At 35.4% G+C, this 20,151-nt stretch overlaps 1 protein-coding gene across 10 annotated transcripts in view; it reads left to right on the top strand.

Moving 5' to 3' along the window:
* eml1 (EMAP like 1) overlaps nucleotides 1–20,151 on the top strand; it is a 191,754-nt gene that overhangs the window by 144,439 nt on the left and 27,164 nt on the right. For 8 of the 10 annotated variants that reach the window (XM_039740941.1, XM_039740946.1, XM_039740939.1 and 5 more), the window contains 4 exons: nucleotides 632–660; nucleotides 2,829–2,855; nucleotides 14,137–14,266; nucleotides 15,507–15,656. In XM_039740941.1, coding sequence (XP_039596875.1) covers nucleotides 632–660; nucleotides 2,829–2,855; nucleotides 14,137–14,266; nucleotides 15,507–15,656 — 336 coding nt within the window. The remainder of the gene's footprint in view (nucleotides 1–631; nucleotides 661–2,828; nucleotides 2,856–14,136; nucleotides 14,267–15,506; nucleotides 15,657–20,151) is intronic. The other 2 variants (XM_039740940.1, XM_039740948.1) reach the window with 1 other exon arrangement.

The following is a 20,151-nucleotide window of genomic DNA, read 5'->3' as shown; positions in this document are numbered from 1 at the left end:
ATTTAGAAGCAGCCCTCTAATAGACTAGTACCCCGTTCAGTGTTGTTTTATGACTTACATCCTATGTTGCCAGAATAACCTCTGGGTCCTGAAATCCCACTATGAGATTAATCTGGTTTGAGAATATTATGTTGTATTTAGGAATAATTAAGGGAACAACAGTATTATTTCACTAAGCAATAAATTATCACGTGTGTCAATATACTTTGACTAACTTTATATATAATCCCTGGAACTTTGATTTGGAATTTACATTCCATAGCATACCAGAATGTGTCACTACATCTGTTTGTCGCTGATCCCCTGGCCAGAAACTGAAATCTGATTAAAACATATTTAGAAGACTATCAAATTTTGGTCAGTATTTTTTGTTAGTTTTGCTAACCAACTCTACATTTTATTTAGGTATCTTGTATTAAATTAATGTTATTGCCAGAGTGTTCAAAGGTTAAGTGTTGGGTTTATCGAAGCATTTCATGAGTTATTAGACAGCCACCTCCTGAAATTAATATCTGAAAATAGCTTTCTGTGTATGGAATTTAGTCTCACAAAATTAATTGTTGACTGAACAAGATGCAGTTTTCCTTACTATTGAAATGTTGATGTCTTTTGTCTTTTTTTTGCCTAACAGCAAACCTAGGGAGCCTGTCTTTAGTGCTGGTAAGTGACAAACATTGCATGGTGCCCTTCACAAGTAAGAACTTGTATAACCTTCAGTTTTCTTTGTGTTCCAACAGTTAACATTGGCTCATTGTCTGTTTTCACAATGTTAATCTTGATGACAGAAGAATTAATAGGCTTCTTCATTTACTTCAGCATTTGTAAACAAATCTATCAAAGCCTTCTCCACTGAGTCATCGATTCATATTTATTACTTTTTTTTTCACATTTTGGGAAGCATGCAAGTTGAAACTAGCATACATAGAGTATGATGTATTGACCCTCATATCTTTTGCAATGTGTAAATAAAACCTGAGAAATGCCGTTTAAACCAATGTATTTATTTACGCATATTTTTAAATGTGTATCTAGTACACCAAAATTACATTCATACAATTTTAAATGTCACATTTGCTGTGCATGTATACATTCATACCATACGTCTAAAAATGTGTGTATGGTTCTGGTTTTAGAGTTTTTAAATATAATTGCATTTTATATAATTGCATTGTTGAATGTGGAGTAACAGACATGAAATATACTACCCCAGTTTGCTTAAATATATTTTTGTACATTTCATTGTTGTTTGGTATTGTTTTTTGAATCGGCATATTACTGTTTGTAGTACTTCTAAATTTTATTTTGCAGTAGGTAGTTTGTTGGAGATGTTTTATTCATTTGTATGATTGAATATGACAAATTGAACTGCATAAAACTACGCTGGAATAAATGAGGGTTTGTTCAGCAGAGCAGAGAATGTATCTTCAGTATTAACCTGAGGGTGTTCTTTGCAATATCGTTAGTCTCTTATACATGGCAGCTATTCAGATTACAGCTTAAATGAATGAGTTCCACTGTGGGCTCATGCTCATGCTACTGGAGCTAATCTGTTCTCTCTGTCTTTCTCTCTGTGAATCTAATATAAATCAAAATTAAATGTCATCTGTAAAAGCAATAGGAGCCATATAGACGAACTCCAGTTAGTATCATTCCTTGAACATTATAGAAAACAGGCTTACATCCTAATATGTTATTGGAAAAAAATGCATGTGACTGTTAAACAGGAAAAGACACATTTTAGCTACATAGGCCATTTTATTAACTGCTTATCTACACCTCCTATCTATACTTGGTTTACCATCTATTTTTAATCATTACAGGGAGCTTCACGGATCTGCTTCCTGAAATTAAAGAAAACCAGAGATTAATTATTATTTGACTGCAAATGATTGATTTTTATAGCAATATGTTTCACATATTTGACAAATGTGCTTCCTCTGACCCTATTACGATAAGTGGGTCCATGAAGTAATGAATACATTTACTTACTTTCACATTTTCTGATGTTCTTTTATATATTCATGTCTGAAATTTATAATTGAATAAAACACAATATATTTTATTAGCAGTGTGGAAATAATTGTTACTTTTGAATGCACAAAACTATTATATTACCTTCCTTTATTGAACCTTTAAATTTGTAGTCATGCTATGGATGTTTACATGCTCTATTAGAACTCTTAGTTCATTTAGTTTTAGGTAGGCTGAATTACTTGTTCATCATCACGTGACTAGTCAGTCCTGGAAGCAGTATCTCCTGTTTTAGTGAAAATATGCACATTCTGCCTAACTGACATGAGATGTTGTATGACGTATTAAATTCAATCTTCAAATGTACTCTGTTTACAGAGCAAGGATGACACATATACAGCATTCAAAAGATTCTGTGATTAGTGTAACAACCTATTAACAAAATCAGTGAGCATCCATTATTGCTACTACATCTCAAAATATAAAATAATAATTCAAACTAATATTTAATAATCATTTGATTTAAAATTATTGTGTTAAGAGAACTTGCCGATTATCTTTCAAGGAAATCCAATTCATGTGTATTTTTGTACATCATTTTTTTTGTAGTATTTGGTATAATACAGACAGCAGTCTTTTTACATTGGTCATTTGACATTAAATTGCATTCCATACATTTGGGCACGGCACTTACAGATGTATTGGATTTTTAAATAATGCACAGGCAAGCAACATTAAAGTGGTGAGAAATTGCTAAAAAGGGAGATTTCTAAACTTTGGAATTAGCTGTCCTTTTCTGTACTTTTTCACATCATCAACTAGTCCATTTGTCTGTCTCTGTTTCTGTCACATTCAAGGTAAACGTCGAGTGATTCATTGCAAAGGTAGGCTTTGTTTCTCAACCAGTTTAGCTCTCTGAACATTCATTGCATTATGTCTGTCCCATTATACCTTAAATTTTAATATGGCAATCTGTTATAGTATCTTTTATAAAAACTGTCTTTAAAAAAAAAAGTGTTCAGAAGCTTTGCCTATATAAGTCATGGGGATATAACCAGGTGGCAGAAAGCTTTCAGACACTTTTATCATTTCTAAGTGAATATGGGACACTGATGTCATTCCAAAATGTTCAAAAAATGACCCTACCAATCTGGTAGGTGCATTCGGTTTTGATGAAAATGGGTCAGATTTATCATAGTGACACAGTAACTGTAGTCACTATTAAAAACAGCTTTAAAAATAATTGACTGAATTTCATTTTTGGATCTGCAGAGAGCTGAAGTCAGCATTTGACTAATAGTGTTTGTAAAGGAATTTCCCATCATCGTCTCTGCACACATTTTATCTTGTACCAGTTTAGCATGCTAGTTGGTGTTAATGCATTGTGAAGTAGTTGCTACATTTAGCCTTGTTTTATACCTTTGCTGGTTATTTGGCCCTCCCCATTCTAACCTAAACATGCCTTTTACTGTATTGCTAAATTCTTAACTATTTTTGGCAATTAATGTAAAAAAGTAATATGAGATTTCACACTTTGAGCAGAAAAAAAAATAACTTAGATTGTTTTGTCTTACCAGGTTTGTAATAACGTATCATATTCATAGTATCGGATTAAGTATACTTCTCTGTCTTTTCCTATTAATCAAAAATTATTACATTTTGTGTTTACAGTCTACAGTTTTGAGTGGTGTTGTGTGTTTCAAAATATAATATATAAAGTTAGTAAATTTAACAGATTTCTTTATAAGTTACTTTTAATATCACTTTTGTATGATTGTACTCTTAGATAATGCCTCATAACTAGTTAAGCATTAGCAGATGACAGGTACAGTTAACCTAAAATTAAACAATACATTTTAAGCAGTGTTTAAGAGTGTGAGTGTATAATATGTACTAATATATATATATATTATATAGATATAGATAGATAGATATATAGATATAGATATATATAGATAATATATATACCTCAGCAAACCGTTGACTCCAACTTGGTCCCTCGATGCACTTGCCACACCCTCCCTTATCACACAGTGTTCCATTGTAAATAAGATCTTGATTTTAATTGATGTCGCTGTATAAATCAAGTAATTAAAAAAACCATTACTTGATGAAATGCACATGGGTATGTTAAAGCATATGATATTTATCTTAAATTGCTTTCCTGGTTAATTCTTGTTTTAAAGTGTAAATAATCTCTAGAACAGTGATGATAATGTACAACATTGCTGCTGTTGCTTAATTAACTTATAGTTGCTAGTACATGATATAGCCCTTGGTTTCTGGTTTACCAACACAGTACTGGACATTAGGAGGATTATCAAACTTAGCTGCATTTATGTGAAATATCACAACGTTGAGGCATCTTTTATCTATACTAATAAAAGGCAAAGCCCTCACTCTCTCACTCTCACTCTCACTCTCACTCACTCTCACTCTCACTCTCACTCACTCGGTAGAAGGCTGAAATTTGGCAGGTTTCATTTCAAAATTCTACGCGTAACGGTCGACAATGTCTGCCATGTTAAACTTTCTTATTTATGGCCCCATCTTCACGAAATTTGGTAGGGGCTTCCCTGCGCTAACCGAAACCGATGTACGTACTTATTTCGGTGGGATGACGCCTCTGTCAGTTGCCATATTGAACTTTCCAACGGTCTTTGTTACCTATGGGCCCATCTTCAAGAAATTTGGTACGCGGGTTCCCAATGCTAACTGAATTCTACTTACGTACATATATACGTCAATAGCCTGCAGCTCGGCCGCCGTGTGAGGTGGCGTTGGGTCCCTCATCCCCACGCCTCCCACATTGTTGGCTGCCTGTCTATATAAGGCCGTCCGTCGCTCCAGTCTCTTCATTCCCTTCCTTGCTTCGCCACGGTATTCACGTCTCCCTGCTGATAACTGCAGCCTTTTTATTTAATCGACGGCTTCTCTTACGATTATAGTTATTGTATAGGTATTTTAGACTTAGTTTACATTGTTCAGGTACCCATTTCCTTTATTGTTCCAACCGTACTCCCATTAACATGTCTATCGAATTGATCATCATCGATCAAAGAACTGTCACTTACCGAGTGGTTTCCATGCCCGGAGATGGCACCTATCTTTTCCATTCTCTTTGATACATATTGCACGGGCATATCGGGCTCATTCTTGATATCAGGAGGAACATTGTGTCTTATGTATTGAATGACTGGGACAGGTTCAAGGTGTGGACTGATGATGGTTCAGGAGATAATTATACTACACAGGAGCACTATAAGAGTGAAATGCTTAAGCCCTTCACCTATGGTTCTGCATGTGAGTTGATGACTGCCACTGAATTGTTCGGTTGTCACTTTCAAGTGTACCGAAATGGCCAAATATTTTACACCTTCGGACAACCGCCAATGCCTCTTAAACATCTTAGTTTCATAGGTGACGATTTGAGTAGTGGACACTTTGATGTTTATGAATGTTTAAACTCTCAAAAGCTGGATGCGAAGTTATCGATGAAACCGGTTGTATGCCTACAACGGTTGACAGATGCCGAATGTCACTTCAACACAACAAGCCCTGCAAATACTAACATAATGGAAACAAACCATGAAACTCAAACCGATTATGACAGCAGCAATCCAATCTGTGAGATTTGAGGCAGGGTTGCTTTTCACATGGCCAACTGTACGTTGCATGCTCAACAATAAGCTCGGCGCACAGCTTGGTCATATTACAACTGGAGGGCCGAACTGACAACGTGGCATACAAAGAGATGCTTAACAAATAATTATTGGTATATTTTCCCTCAGTTTAAAAAGGTTTACTTTTCTTCTTAATAAAAATTTTAAGGCAGTACTTCACCGCTGCGAAGCGCGGGTATTTTGCTAGTTAATCAATAAGAATTTGAGGACTCGAAGATTATTGGGTGGGTATTCACTTTGGGTACTGATTGCAGATTTGTTATTGTAAAGTATAATATTTGATGGCTTTTGGATGTCATTTGCAATGCACCAAAATGAACAGTATTGTAAAATGTGGTAGTTCTTTACACATGCATGCAATGTAATTACTTTTGTGAAGATTTAGTGTAAATTTAGTGTAAATGATATGAAGCACATTAGCCTACCATCATAAACCTCATAACATGAAAGAATGTAATTTAAGGATACATGACAATTAAAATAAGTCATCAGAAACTGGGGAATAATAAATATCCAGACAAAATAAAAACTTATAAAGCTAGGACAGCATGTAATCTCCATACAGACAGCAACTTGGCTGGGAATTGGACATGTGTTTGAAATACTGTGCCATTATGTGACTTCTGGATGAAGTGATTTAGTTTTTACAGCATCACTGGGATGCAGAGCCAATCGTAAAGCGACAGTGAGGCATAAAGAATTAAACCTCCTTGAATGATTCTCATGCCGTTGCATGGCACATTCATCCACACTCTCACCCACATACATGGATATGTAGATTCAGTTCCTGGAAGGGTTGTAGTCTCAAGAGTCTACACATTATCCATGTATCAACAATATAGTATATGGATTTCTAAACTTAGAGTATTCAAAGTTATGCATGTTACTTTTATTCATGAATTTTACATTTGTATGCTATGGGTGAGTATACATATGTATATAAGATTACTGGTAAACCAAATTTAGGATTGGTGCTTGCCTTATACTTGATATTTTAGGATAGCCTGCAGCTCTCTGCAACCCAGTGGTGAAAGAAGCAGGGTACAGAAATTTGTGATTTGGTCTAACAGTTGGGTGGTACTAAAAGGTGTGCAATGTAAATAATGTGGGTAGATTACTTAATGCTTAATGGCTCCAGAGTTCAGATTCTGACCTATACAATTACTGGGTAGAGTTAATGTGGGTTATTCAAGAATGGTAACAGAAGGCTTCGAAATAGGCTTCCATGTGTTGATCACAAGATGGATCAATGCATAAGCAAATCCCAGCAAGGACTCCGTGTGAGTGGAGTGGCTTCTAGCCCTCGGTAAGGTATCAAAGTTACTACCTGATACCTTACCTTGATACCTAGTAGTTAACCTAGGCAAGTGTTAAGAAATGCTTGTTTTATATTGGAGCTTATCTATGCTGAGTAAATGTTGAATAGGTACATTTTTAAGAGCGTATGTGTGAATCAAGGCTAACAGTTTAATAATTCCCAGTAACTTGTCCCCCAACATAGAAAGAACCTCAAAGGTTAAACTGCCTTTCCTGGACACTTTCACCACATAACAGCATTTTACTTTGAACTGAGTTTTGGTTAGTGTTTTGGGCTTTGGTGAAACTAGATAATAATTCTGGTAATGAACACTGCTAGTTCTTGACTTTGATGTTTGTCTCACCCATCTCCTGGTCAGTGAAAAAAATTCCTTTTCCACCACTGGCAGAACATAAAATCTGCTCTTCTTACTAATAAACAACTGTCCCTTAATCCAACCTGATAGCATTCAGTACTTTGATACTAAGTTGGGATTTTAAAATCCAAGATATATGTAAAATGTTTCATATAAAGTATTTGGAAGTATATAAATGTTTATAGGAAACCTGACTTACTAATTTCAAATTGCAGCAACTTAAATTATTCAGATTTAATGTTCCTTTTATTTTTGATAAATTCTACTAAATACTGAAATGTCACATGGATCACACTGTTCTTCTAACACAGGGGTTCTCAAACTCGGTCCTGGGCACCCTCTGTGGCTGAAGGCTTTTGTTCCAACCAGATTCACAATCGGTGATAATAATTGATCTAATTTAATTAGCTGGTCTTTTTACTCTTCTGTTATTCTAAATTCAGAGAAGCACAATACATTTATATAATATTTCTCATTTTTCAATATCTTTAAATGCTAAAGTATTTTTTTCCATTATTTTGACCTTTTTCTGTGTCGTTTGCTTCTTTATGTCCTAATAATGGCAATTAAAAAGAAGCAGAGCAGACGTCTGAGAAAACAACACAGAATGATAAAAGGCTACATATACTTTAGCACCAGATCCAGTAATTAGTAAATAATGGATTAATTAACCAGAAAGCCTGGAATTGAACAATGAAAATGAAGGTGAAAGTATTGTTAAAAAGTTATAATATATATAAATATATGTGTATATATGTATGTGTGTATGTATATATATATGTATGTGTGTATGTATATATATATGTGTATGTGTGTATGTATATATATATATATATATATATATATATATATATATATATATATATATATATATATACTGCTCAAAAAAATTAAAGGAACACTTTGAAAACACATCAGATCTCAATGGGAAAAAGAAATCCTCCTGGATATCTATACTGATATAGACTGGGTAATGTGTTAGGAACGAAAGGATGCCACTTTGTTTGATGGAAATGAAAATGATCAACCTACAGAGCCCTGAATTCAAAGACGCCCCAAAAATCAGAGTGAAAAAATTATGTGGCAGGCTAGTCCATTTTGCCAAAATTTAATTGCAGCAACTCAAAATTGTACGCAGCACTTTGTATGGCCCCTGTGTTCTTGTATACATGCCTGACAACGTCGGTGCATGCTTCTAATGAGATGACAGATGGTGTTGTGGGGGATCTCCTCCCATATCTGGACCAGGGCATCACTGAGCTCCTGGACAGTCTGAGGTGCAACCTGGTGGCATTGGATGGACCAAAACATAATGTCCCAGAGGTTTAGGATTTAGGTCAGGAAAGTGTGGTGGCCAGTCAATGGTATCAATTCCTTCATCCTCCAGGAACTGCCTGCATACTCTCAACCACATGAGGCCAGGAATTGTCGTGCACCAGGAGCCACTGTACCAGCATAGGGTCTGACAATGGGTCCAAGGATTTCATCCTGATACCTAATGGCAGCCAAGGTGCCTTTGTCAAGCCTGTAGCGGTCTGTGTGACCCTCCATGGATATGCCTCCCCAGACAATCATTAACCCACCACCAATCTGCTCATGCTGAATGATGTTACAGGCAGCATAATGTTCTCCATGGCTTCTCCAGACCCTTTCAATTCTGTCACGTGCTCAGGGTGAACCTGCTTTCATCTGTAAAAAGCACAGGGCACCAGTGGTGCATCTGCCAATTCTGGTATTCTATGGCGAATGCCAATCGAGCTGCATGCTGCTGGGCAGTGAGCTCAGGGCCCATTAGAGGACATGGGGCCCTTGGGTCACCCTCATGAAGTCTTTCTGGTTGTTTGGTCAGAGACATTCACACCAGTGGCCTGCTGGAGGTCATTTTGTAGGGCTCTGGCAGTGCTCATCCTGTTCCTCCTTGCCCAAAGGAGCAGATACTGGTCCTGCTGATGGGTTATGGACCTTCTATGGCCCTCTCCAGCTCTCCTAGAGTAACTGCTTGTCTCCTAGAATCTCCTCCATGCCCTTGAGACTGTGCAGGGAGACACAGCAAACCTTCTGGCAATGACACGTATTGATGTGCCATCCTGGAGAAGTTGGTCTACCTGTGCAACCTCTGTAGGGTCCAGGTATCGCCTCATGCTACCAGTAGTGACACTGACTGTAGCCAAATGCAAAACTAGTGAAGAAACAGTCAGAAAAGATGAGGAGGGAAAAATGTCAGTGGCCTCCACCTGTTAAACCATTCCTGTTTTGGGGGTCATCTCATTGTTGCCCCTCTAGTGCATCTGTTGTTAATTTCATTAACACCACAGCAGCTGAAACTGATTAACAACCCCCTCTGCTACTTAACTGACCAGATTAATATCCCATAAGTTTCATTGACTTTATGCTATACTCTGATTAAAAAGTGTTCCTTTAATTCTTTTGAGCAATGTATGTATGTATGTATGTATGTATGTATGTATGTATGTATGTGTGTATGTATATGTGTGTGTGTGTGTGTGTGTGTGTTATAACTGCTTAGTACATTTTAATAAAAAAGGACCATACTTAGTTTCATAATTTTTACATTGACTCCAAAACTATCAAACTGGGTAATAAAAGATCACTTCATTAGGCTAGCAGTCCAATTAAAACCAGAACAGCCACAGTGGGTCCCTAGGACCAAGATTGAGAATCCCTGGTCTAGAATGGTTTATACTTATGTAGGTGGGTTATTTTTTGTTATGTGTATTTTTCAGCAGTCATTTTAAGCCAAAGTTGCACAGAAAAGAGAAATATCACTAAATTTGACATGCCCAACAATTTTCAGTAATGTAAATTGACTTTGTCTGGTAATGAGTTTAGCAACAGCAGTTAGTAAGTCTGACATTCCCAGTGACTTGAAGTTGCATAATTTAACATTAACTAAAGCGGACTGGCGATGAGTTCAGCAGCTGCTGTTGACAAGTATGACATAACCCAATGACCACTAGTTGTATACAGTAATATGATATTGGCTTAAAGCAACATGATCCAGTGATGAGATCAGCAGTTCAGTTGGCAAGTTTAACATACCCATTGACTAAAAGTTGCATCAGAGTGTGCAAAATGAGGATGACAAACGGTAGAAGTATTCTAAAATTCATTTTAGTGGCGTCTGTCGGAGGTCTCTTTTTTATTGCACACTTTGATTCAATTATGCCATCTTGATTTATAGATTCAACTTGCAATTTGACAAAGTGGCAACGCTGAAATTTTTTTTTCTCCATGAAGTGCATTGTCAATTGGGGGACTTGGGTACTAAATTTTTTTTGTCCCCTAAACTGTTTTAAATATTATATCAGCTAAATGTTTAAACTTTTTTAAATTCACATCCCTAGTATTGAGATCCCTACCTTGGTTTAAGATAATGATATACAAGTGCTGTGTTGTTTTGAAGGGTGTTCGGAACTTTCTCATTTCCTAGACTACCCTTTCTTTGTATTTTGTGTTCCTGATTGGCAGTTATTAATTATCCCCTGCTCCCCTGAGAATTTTGGTCAGAGAATAGTGTTCTTCTTTATTATTGTCTTTGGAGCTCTGGAAGACCTTCCTTCAAACATTTGACACTAAATTGGACAGTTACTTTTCATTCATTATGCTTTTGGTTTAAATTGCACTCCATTGTCCCATCTGGCTTTAGTATGAAATAACTGAATTCCTTCTAGTTTACTATCCAGTTTTTTTTCTTTATCTTCCCTTAAAATGAAACTGAACCTTTCTAAATATGTAAAATATTTCATCTGTCATCCCCTCAGAACTTATTAAATTGAGAGGCATTTAGGTTCCTGACATGCATGGAATTCCCAAACACCCATATATTTTTTTAAATAGGTCCCTTAGAGTTGATATTTGCAGTACATCTTTTCCCCATGGGCATATTTAGGTCTAAGTACACTGGATGATATTTTTAATAACTGTGGACTCCTAATTTTCAATATATTCAAAGTGGTCTATCCATTCTTTCTTTTTTTACCTTCAGCTGAGATAATTTTAAGTACATGTGCTATTCTGTATTTTTCTCACCTTCTCAGCCAGTAAATGTTTTGTTTTTATAACTCCCACCAAGAAATCAGTCAGCACATTTCATGCAGTTTTTACTAGTGTCCTATTGTCCCCACTTTCTTTGATCTATCTGGTTTCTCAGTGTTCTCTTTGCTCCTCCATTGCCCAGGACTAAAATTGTTAAGAACAACTTTCTGTCTGTAAAAGTCTTAACCACCAACACACCAACACATCCAGGAATGTTTTACCATGAGACTCGCCTTCAGTCCTTTATATAACCTTTGCTCTATTAATGTCCTTGGCACCTTTCTCCACATGCCCATGGACTCTTTCCCTGTTGCTTCCTTCTGGTGTTCATCCATCCATCCATTTTCCAACCTGCCGAATCCGAATACAGGGTCATGGGGGTCTACTGGAGCCAATCCCAGCCAACACAGGGCACAAGGCAGGAACCAATCCTGGGCAGGGTGCCAACCCACCGCAGTCCTTCTGGTGTTTTGACCCCAAATCTCTTTCTTAGATCACATCTTCAAACATTCCTCTTCTGCCTCATATTTTTTTGTCTTGCATCTATTGTATCGGCATTACTGTGTATCTTTTGCCTATACTGTACAGCATAAATCTTTCTCTTTACACACCAAAGCAGCAAAAATGTGTTTTGCCTGTGCATGGAAGTCTCCTAAATCTCTTCTGCCTGATCTCTTGAAATTGTCATTGATAAAAAAAAAAAAAATGAATTGTTTTTTTTTTTACATTTATTGTTTTTGGAACTTTCCATGTTCCAGATTAACAGGTTATCCATTATAAGTAGTGGAAAGTCATCAGCTGCAGCTGATGGTGGTGGGGGACTGGTCCAATAGTCTGCTGACTTTTTGTTCCTATCTGTCTTTCATGGGCAGTTTGGGTTGTAGTGAGCATTATGTGGAGAAGGGCTGTATATATTATTTTTTTTTATTTGTTTCCAATTAAATGTGTGTGTTATTCCATTATTTCTTTCTTCCAATAAAAAAATATTGATGACAGTTAAACCTTCTAATGTACCAATTTTGGCATAACTGTTGCACTCAGTTGCTAGTTGACTAATTGCCCGTCTGTGTAAGTCATGTCAGCCTCCTAATGTCCCAGCAGCAGGCATTAAATTTTGCACAGTTTCTACGCCATTCATTATGTCCAAGAGAAGATAAAGTATCAGTAAAGCCAAAGGAAACAAAGTTTTGAAATTAATACCATTTATTTAAATATTTATTTTAGTAAATTTTGTTTATTGGAATACAGATTAAAATGGCAAAATACACAGCCAGAAATTGCTGTTATTTTCTGAATGGCGGGAGTGCAAGATCTTTGAAACGTGTTTTAAGCAGAATATCAAATGTATAATTTTCTTTTTTCCTTTTTTTTTTTTTGTTTGTAACTGCCGTTTCTACTTGTACCTTCTTTCACCCTTCCCTTCCCTTCCATCTTTACCACTTTACCTAGTAACTGTGCAGATATTTCTGAGTCATCAATCAAAAAGGATTGGGTCTTCTGAGAGCCAGGTTGCATTTCTTGGGGCGCTGATGAAACCAACGCATCTTGCCTCTTTCCCTGAATCAGAGAGCATGGCCGACAATCCTGCAGTGAAGCCAACAGCATGCAGATCACCTTCTTTCACAATATCATTGCCCAAAAGTCCCAGCCAACCGCTTCATAACCCTATTGAAATGACTAGGTCTCCTAGCTTGAAAGGCCTTATTAGATCTCCCAGTCAGTATTTTCAGATTTGTTATTAAGGGTGTTGATTAATGGAGAGTTTGCAGTTTTATATTCTGTTATAACACATTTGATTGTGTACCAACTGGTTGAAGAGTTAAACTTCTTCAATGACTGCAACTTCATTAGACCTCTGTGATATCTTGACAGATAGGGACTTGGAAAATGTACATGTTGAATGTCTACGAGGGACTGAGTGGTCATTAGGCCTACGTCAACAAAACTTTACTTAAGATGTTGAAGACAGTGAGCCAACAGAGGTTCATTTTTTCCAGAATCCTGCTTCTTCCATTGCCACGCAACCATAGTTCTTATAACAATAATAAACTTACGACTGTATGATATCCTTATTTGTAGAATAAATAGATAATGGTTTTAGCAACTTTTATGTTACTCTCTATACTTTAATTCTCTTACAAGTATCTCTTTTTGTGTGTATGTATATATATATATATATATATATATATATATATATATATATATATAATGTTTGTGTGTGTGTGTGTATAATGTTAAAGTCATTGGTAAATAAATTTTTTTTCCAAGCACTTTAAGCTACATTTATTGGGTGAAATATGCTATATAAATTAATTATTATTATTAGCAAATTTGTAAACATTCTGCTGTATCTGTGACTTGATTTGTTTGTGCTGTTTTTCCTGCATTTATATATTTGTCATTTTTGTGTATTATATATTTATTTTTAACTTGAATTTTGTCTTTTTTTTCTTCTAAATATGCATGCAATTAGTCTTGATTTCTAAAGCATGAATCATGTATTTAACCATGTAAATTAACAAAATAAAATGACTTGCTTTGTTAATATATTAATAGCTGCATGCTCTTAACTTGTAATCAAATGCTGAATAAATTTCACTAAAGACTTGATTTTCTGGTGTTTACTGAATTTCCATATCTGTTCTGTTTTAAATGGTTGCATTTTATATACAGTATGCACAATTTTTCATTAAATGTTTATTTTTAATGACACTGTCTCATTTGAAGATGTTTTATTTATTTTTTTGTTTTAGAAGAAGGGTATGTGAAAATGTTTTTGCGTGGCCGCCCTGTTACCATGTACATGCCTAAAGATCAAGTGGAATCCTACAATCTGGAGGCCAAAGGAGAACTGACATCCAAGAAGCTTAAACTGGATTGGGTGTATCCTTTTGTAACAAAGCATTATTGCTGTGGGTTGGGGGATTAGCATTTTCTTCCAAGACTGTTCAATGGGAACAGATAGTAAGTACATTTATAACAAGCGAACACACATGGAATGTGAAACTTCCCTCCTCTCTTCAGACTAGATTTTTTTTTTTCTTTCAAAATAGCTGAATTGCCAGTTGTGCTGTTCTCGAGTTAGTTCTTGCCAGTATTGTTTGTTTGTTTGTTTTTCTTGCCTGTTTTTTTCCCTTATGGTGGTTTAGGAGTGATTTGTGCAAAGCGCATTTCCTTCTATACTTGTGACATTTAAAACACAGTAAGCACTTAAGCTTTTATCAGAAGTGTCAGGTTTCTGTTAAACAAAATGAACATATCTTTTTTAACCTTGGGATTAGTATTCAATTAAGAATTTAACATAATGTGTAATTATGCAATTATTAATCAATGTTTGTTATATAATCTTGCATAATGAACATCAGAAGACACTTTTAGTGATTCTGTTGATAGCTCACTGGTTGCCAGATTGAATATAAACAAGGTTTCTGTTCTCTTAGATGCAACCGTATAAATAATTATCCCCTTCAGGATTAACTACTAAAACATTTCTTGTAGATGCAGATTCCCCTACAGACATAATTTCAGCCAGAGGCATTGGTTTAAGAATGTTCTGTATGAACATCCTGTTGACATCTTGAATGGTGTTTTGTCTGCATCTATTTTTGGGATGAAGTTTAAGCCTTCCAGAACTTACCATGAGGCTATCATTTTCCACTGAAAATCAATTAAAATATGCAGATTATGTAAAACCTGAAATATTTATTGTCTAAGGCGCCTGTTCTCCAAAGCATTGAAAAATTAATAGTATTGACTGTGATGACAAGGTTTGCCTTCCTGGGTCTTATTGTAGAGAAACCTAAAATAGAATATGGATAAGTGAATATAAATTGGCCCTGTAGTTAAAAGGAAAATAAACCAAATTAATCTTAGTTTCTCCTTATTTAAAGCAGAATGTTCAATTTAGTTATCCCCAAGTGCATGCCAATTACAGTTAGTTGGTTATCATTGTACTTCTGCTATTGAGAATATTGTGCCTAGTGTACTGTCTGAGTTGGTTATTAGCAGCAATTGCATGCTTATTTTTTATATATACAGTATAGTGTTAAATTTTGCCTTTTTATCTAACCTCACTCCCTAGATTAGTTTCTTAGTGCCACTTTCTCCTTTACATGAATGCCAGCTATGGATATAGAGGCCGGGACTGCCGCTCCAATCTATACCTGTTGCCTACTGGAGAGACTGTATTTTTTATTGCCTCAGTTGTTGTGCTATACAACGTTGAAGAGCAACTTCAAAGACATTACACTGGCCACAATGATGATGTTAAGTGGTAAGTGCCCTGCAAAAAAAAAGTCAGCTGAACACTCTTAAGTTGTCTAAAGAATTTGCCTTGTGTGATTTTACTTCTTACTATGTTGATAAGATGATCAGAATTAACTGATTTATTTATTCCTGTGTCTTTCATCAATGTGTAGTGTTGGTTCTTTTTCATCTTATTTGTCAAAATTCAGAACAGTTTCCTGCCTTGTATGTTCCCAATAGCTTTGCACATATACAAAATAGTTATACAGTACATGTAGCACTTTATATTCATGTTAGGATAACATATACTGTATATGCCTTTATAAAGGCAGATGAAAGGGAAAAGGAAATTGCAACTTTATTTGAAAAATGATGTATGTGTTTGAGTGTATGAGTGAGAGTATTTGTATATCCTTCAACTATATGCACCATTTTCAGTTGACTGTTTAATTTATAACGTTATCATTATGAGATTTTGCATGAGCAGTTAGTTTAGCACGAAATAAACTAGAAACTCTAATGTTGACATGTAAAACTCTTCATCATTCGAACATGTTAGTGGATTTGTAAAGGGAGGTCAGTACAAACCGCAATAGCAGCAAAATAAAACTTAAAAAAGCATAAATTACGCACACCGTGAGAATCTGTAAGATGACATAGCTCTGTTTTTATCATAATCTAAAATAAGAGGTAATACAATCCATTGCTCCGGTATGTTTAAATAAGTTAAAAAAAATACATAGCAGTTAATGAAGTTTTTTTTTTTCTTTTACAAAAATGCATTCTTCAATATGTCCTACTGTGGGAATTTTCTGTGATGTGTGTGAGTGACACACACACACACATGCACACAAATGATGGATAGCTGTCATATAGTATAGATTTGTGTAAAAGTTACTTGTTGGCTTGTTAGTTTATTTCCTTTTTAACTTAATTAAAAATATAAAATTGTTTCATTTGATCATGTTCCTGCACATTAAGGCAACAGTTTGATAGTTTATCTTAGATTATCATTAGTTCCTCAGGTAAAAAGACTATAACAGTATGGGGTATATATTCAATTTGTACATATGTAATTTGATTAAAGATCTAATCAGGAGCAATATCTGTGTATGTTTAGCGTGCAAAATATTGTAGATTCGATTCAACTCAGTTTATTTTCATACAGGGCTCTCCATGGAATGCAGCCACAGAGCGATTTCAGTTTTCTTGATTTTTGTTCTCTAAATTAACTCATTCATTTTCTAGTCACATATTCTCCATTACAAGATTGTGGGGAGCCAGAAACAATCTTGGCAACATTGAGCTCAATGACACACTGTCCTCAATCTCAGCTTCATTTGCAAAGGGACAATTAGGAAATGTCAGTTAATTTAACATTATTCCTTGCATGGTTTATTGCTGTTTAGCAATGTTTATGGGAGAATCACATCTACAGTACTTGTTTACACTAAACACTTGGTTTTTGGGGTTACAAAAGCACCACTGAATATGAAGATTCTTCTAAAGTAGAAAAAGAGATAAAGAAACCATTTGTAGTTCGGATTACCTTCTTGGCTATGGCCTGCTTTAATGTCTCTTTGAAAATATTGAAAATGTAATTTTAAAGAGCTTCACAGTAAATAGGTATATTGCACAGCAGTATATATTTTCTTTGATAAAACTATACAAATTCTAATCTATTGAAAAAAAAAATTTAAAAATAAATTCATGCTGATATAATTTTTGCTGAGACTAATACAGTATTTTTAAAGACAGCAGCTATGCTATTTCCAGCTCATTGTAAATGTAAAGTTGTTTGAAGAGGAGAATGTATTGATTTAATGGTAGTAATAAATTCTGTAAAGAATCACTGACTGCACTGTAATTAAATAAGGCAGTCTGCCTGCTGTTGAACTGATCAAGCAATAAACAAGTGTGCCCTATGCTTCGCTTGTTTCACTGTGAGGTACATTCCCAGAGTTTATGAGCTAAAAGAGATCATTTCAGTGACAACAGAGTCTGATTTCTAGCACTTTGTTCAAGTAATTCATGTATAAGAACCTGCTCTGTTTTGCAAAATAAGTTACATAAATTGACACTTTCTAAGTGAAATTAATCCAGTATTCTTTTTTTTTCCGGAACCTACAATAAAACATTCTGAGTTTGTGCAAATTCTTTACAGCTGAATTGTATTTACAAAAAGATAAATGCCTTAACAATATGAAATAAAACAGTAGTTAAAAGTACAACATTTCAAACAGAGGTATTCACCCAATGTAACATTTTCATTTATTTTTGTTTTTCAGAGAGAACTTGAATATTTGATTTTTTTTCATTCCTGTTTATCTAATATTTAACACTAGAGGTCATTACTTGAAGAGTTTTGTACAGTTTAAAGGTGATGTCATCTACTGTACTTGGTAATACACATTAGTTGAATTAGATTCTTTATGTCTGATTTTAGCATTTAGGAGGTCAGCACTGTCTAAAACTTGCATTTACTTCAAAACTTGGAAGCAGTGGCTTGTTAACCTTTATGAATGAACATACATGTTGTGTGTAACACTGAAGCCTCCAAGTTTTTGCCCTTAAATAAACACTGCTAAATAGGTATGCCTGTGCTACTAACCTCCTGTCTTGTCTACTTTTTAATCCAGATCTGTAACAAACAGCTGTTGTTCCTGCCTTAGACAAATACAGCAGAGATTTGTTTCCTGCTTTTATTATTTAATGGTGTTAAATAGCTGAATTGGTTGTTATGGGTTTGTGAAAGTACATGTTAATACTGTAAGTATCTTGTCTTTATCAGTTAAGTAATTGTTGATCTGTCCTGTGATTTAAACATTACAAAAGTGACCTATTAGAACATTAGAACAATCTAGACGAGAACATGCCATTCAGCCCAACAAAGCTTGCCAGTCCTATCCACTTATTTCTTCCAAAAAACATCAAGTGGAGTTTTGAAAGTCCCTAAAGTCTTACTGTCTACCACACTACTTGGTAACTGATTCCAAGTGTTTATTGTTCTTTGTGTAAAGAAAAACTTACTAATGTTTTTGTGAAATTTACCCTTAACAAGTTTCCAATTGTGTCCCCATGTTGTTGATGAACTCATTTTGAAACAACATTGTCGATCCACTATACAAATTCCCTTCATAATTTTAAACACTTCAATCATGTCATCTCTTAATCTTCTTTTGCTTAAACTGTACAGGCTCAGCTCTTTTAATCTTTCCTCATATTTCAACCCCTGTAGCCGCCCTGGAATCAGCCTAGATGCTCTTCTCTGGACATTTTCTAGTACTGTTATGTCCTTTTTGTAGCCTGGAGACCAAGACTGTACACAGTTCTCCAGATGAGGCCTCACCAGTGCATTATAAAGCTTGAGCAGAACCTCCTTGGACTTGAAGTCCACACATCATGCTATATAACCTAACATTCTGTTTGCCTTCTTAATGGCTTCTGAACACTGTTGGGAAGTCAATAGCTTAGAGTGCACTATGACTCTTAAATCCTTCTCATAAAGTGTAATCTCGATTTTCCAACTGCCCATTGTATATTTAAACCTAACATTTTTACTTCCTATGTGTAATACGTTACATTTACTGACATTAAATTTCATCTGCCACAAATTTGTCCAAGGCTATGCTATCCAAGTCCTTCTGTAATGATTTATCAGATTCCAAATTATCTGCTAATCCACCTATCTTGGTATCATCTGCAAATTTAACCAGCTTGTTACTTATATTCCTATCTAAATCATTTATATATATTAAAAATAGCAGTGGCCCTAGCACTGATCCCTGTGGAACACCTCTCTTAATATCGGCCAATTCTGATAATGTTCCGCACACAATCACCCTTTGATTCATGTGCCTGAGCCAATTCTGCACCCATTTAAAAACATCACCCTGAACTCCCAGTTCTTTTAGTTTGATGCCCAATCTCTCATGTGGCTCCTTATCAAATGCTTTCTGAAAGTCAAGATAAATAGTATCATATGCTCCACTTTGATCATACCTTTTGTTGCCTCCTCATAGAATTCCAGCGTGTTAGTAAAACACAACCTCCTTCTTCTGAAACTGTTCCTACTAACTCCTGTCCTTGCCATGTGTTGCTTAATCTTATCCTTAATAATTCCTTCCATTAATTTTCCTGTGATGCAGGTTAAGCTTACTGGCCTATAGCTGCTTGTATCTGCCCTGTCACCCTTTTTATATAATGGGATATTTGCCATTTTTCAGTCCTTGGGAATCTCTCCAGTGCACAGTGACTTCCTTGAAAATATGTGTCAAGGCTTTATATATGTACTCCCTTGCGTCCTTAAGAACTTGAGGGCAAATATTATCTGGTCCTGGTGATTTGTTTGATTTTATCTTATTTAATCTGAGCAGCCTCTACAATTTCCAAATCCCTCAGTACCTCCTTAGTAGTCCTGTTTACCTCTGGGAGGTTATCCACTTGCTCACTTTTGAAGATCTCAGAAAAATGTAAGTTTAGGGCACCCGCTATTCCATTGTCTATATCTTTGAATCCCCCTT

This window comes from Polypterus senegalus, chromosome 18 (assembly GCF_016835505.1).
Source record: "Polypterus senegalus isolate Bchr_013 chromosome 18, ASM1683550v1, whole genome shotgun sequence".
In the NCBI taxonomy this organism is placed as follows: domain Eukaryota; kingdom Metazoa; phylum Chordata; class Cladistia; order Polypteriformes; family Polypteridae; genus Polypterus; species Polypterus senegalus.
This window is presented reverse-complemented; position numbering and strand designations above follow the sequence as displayed.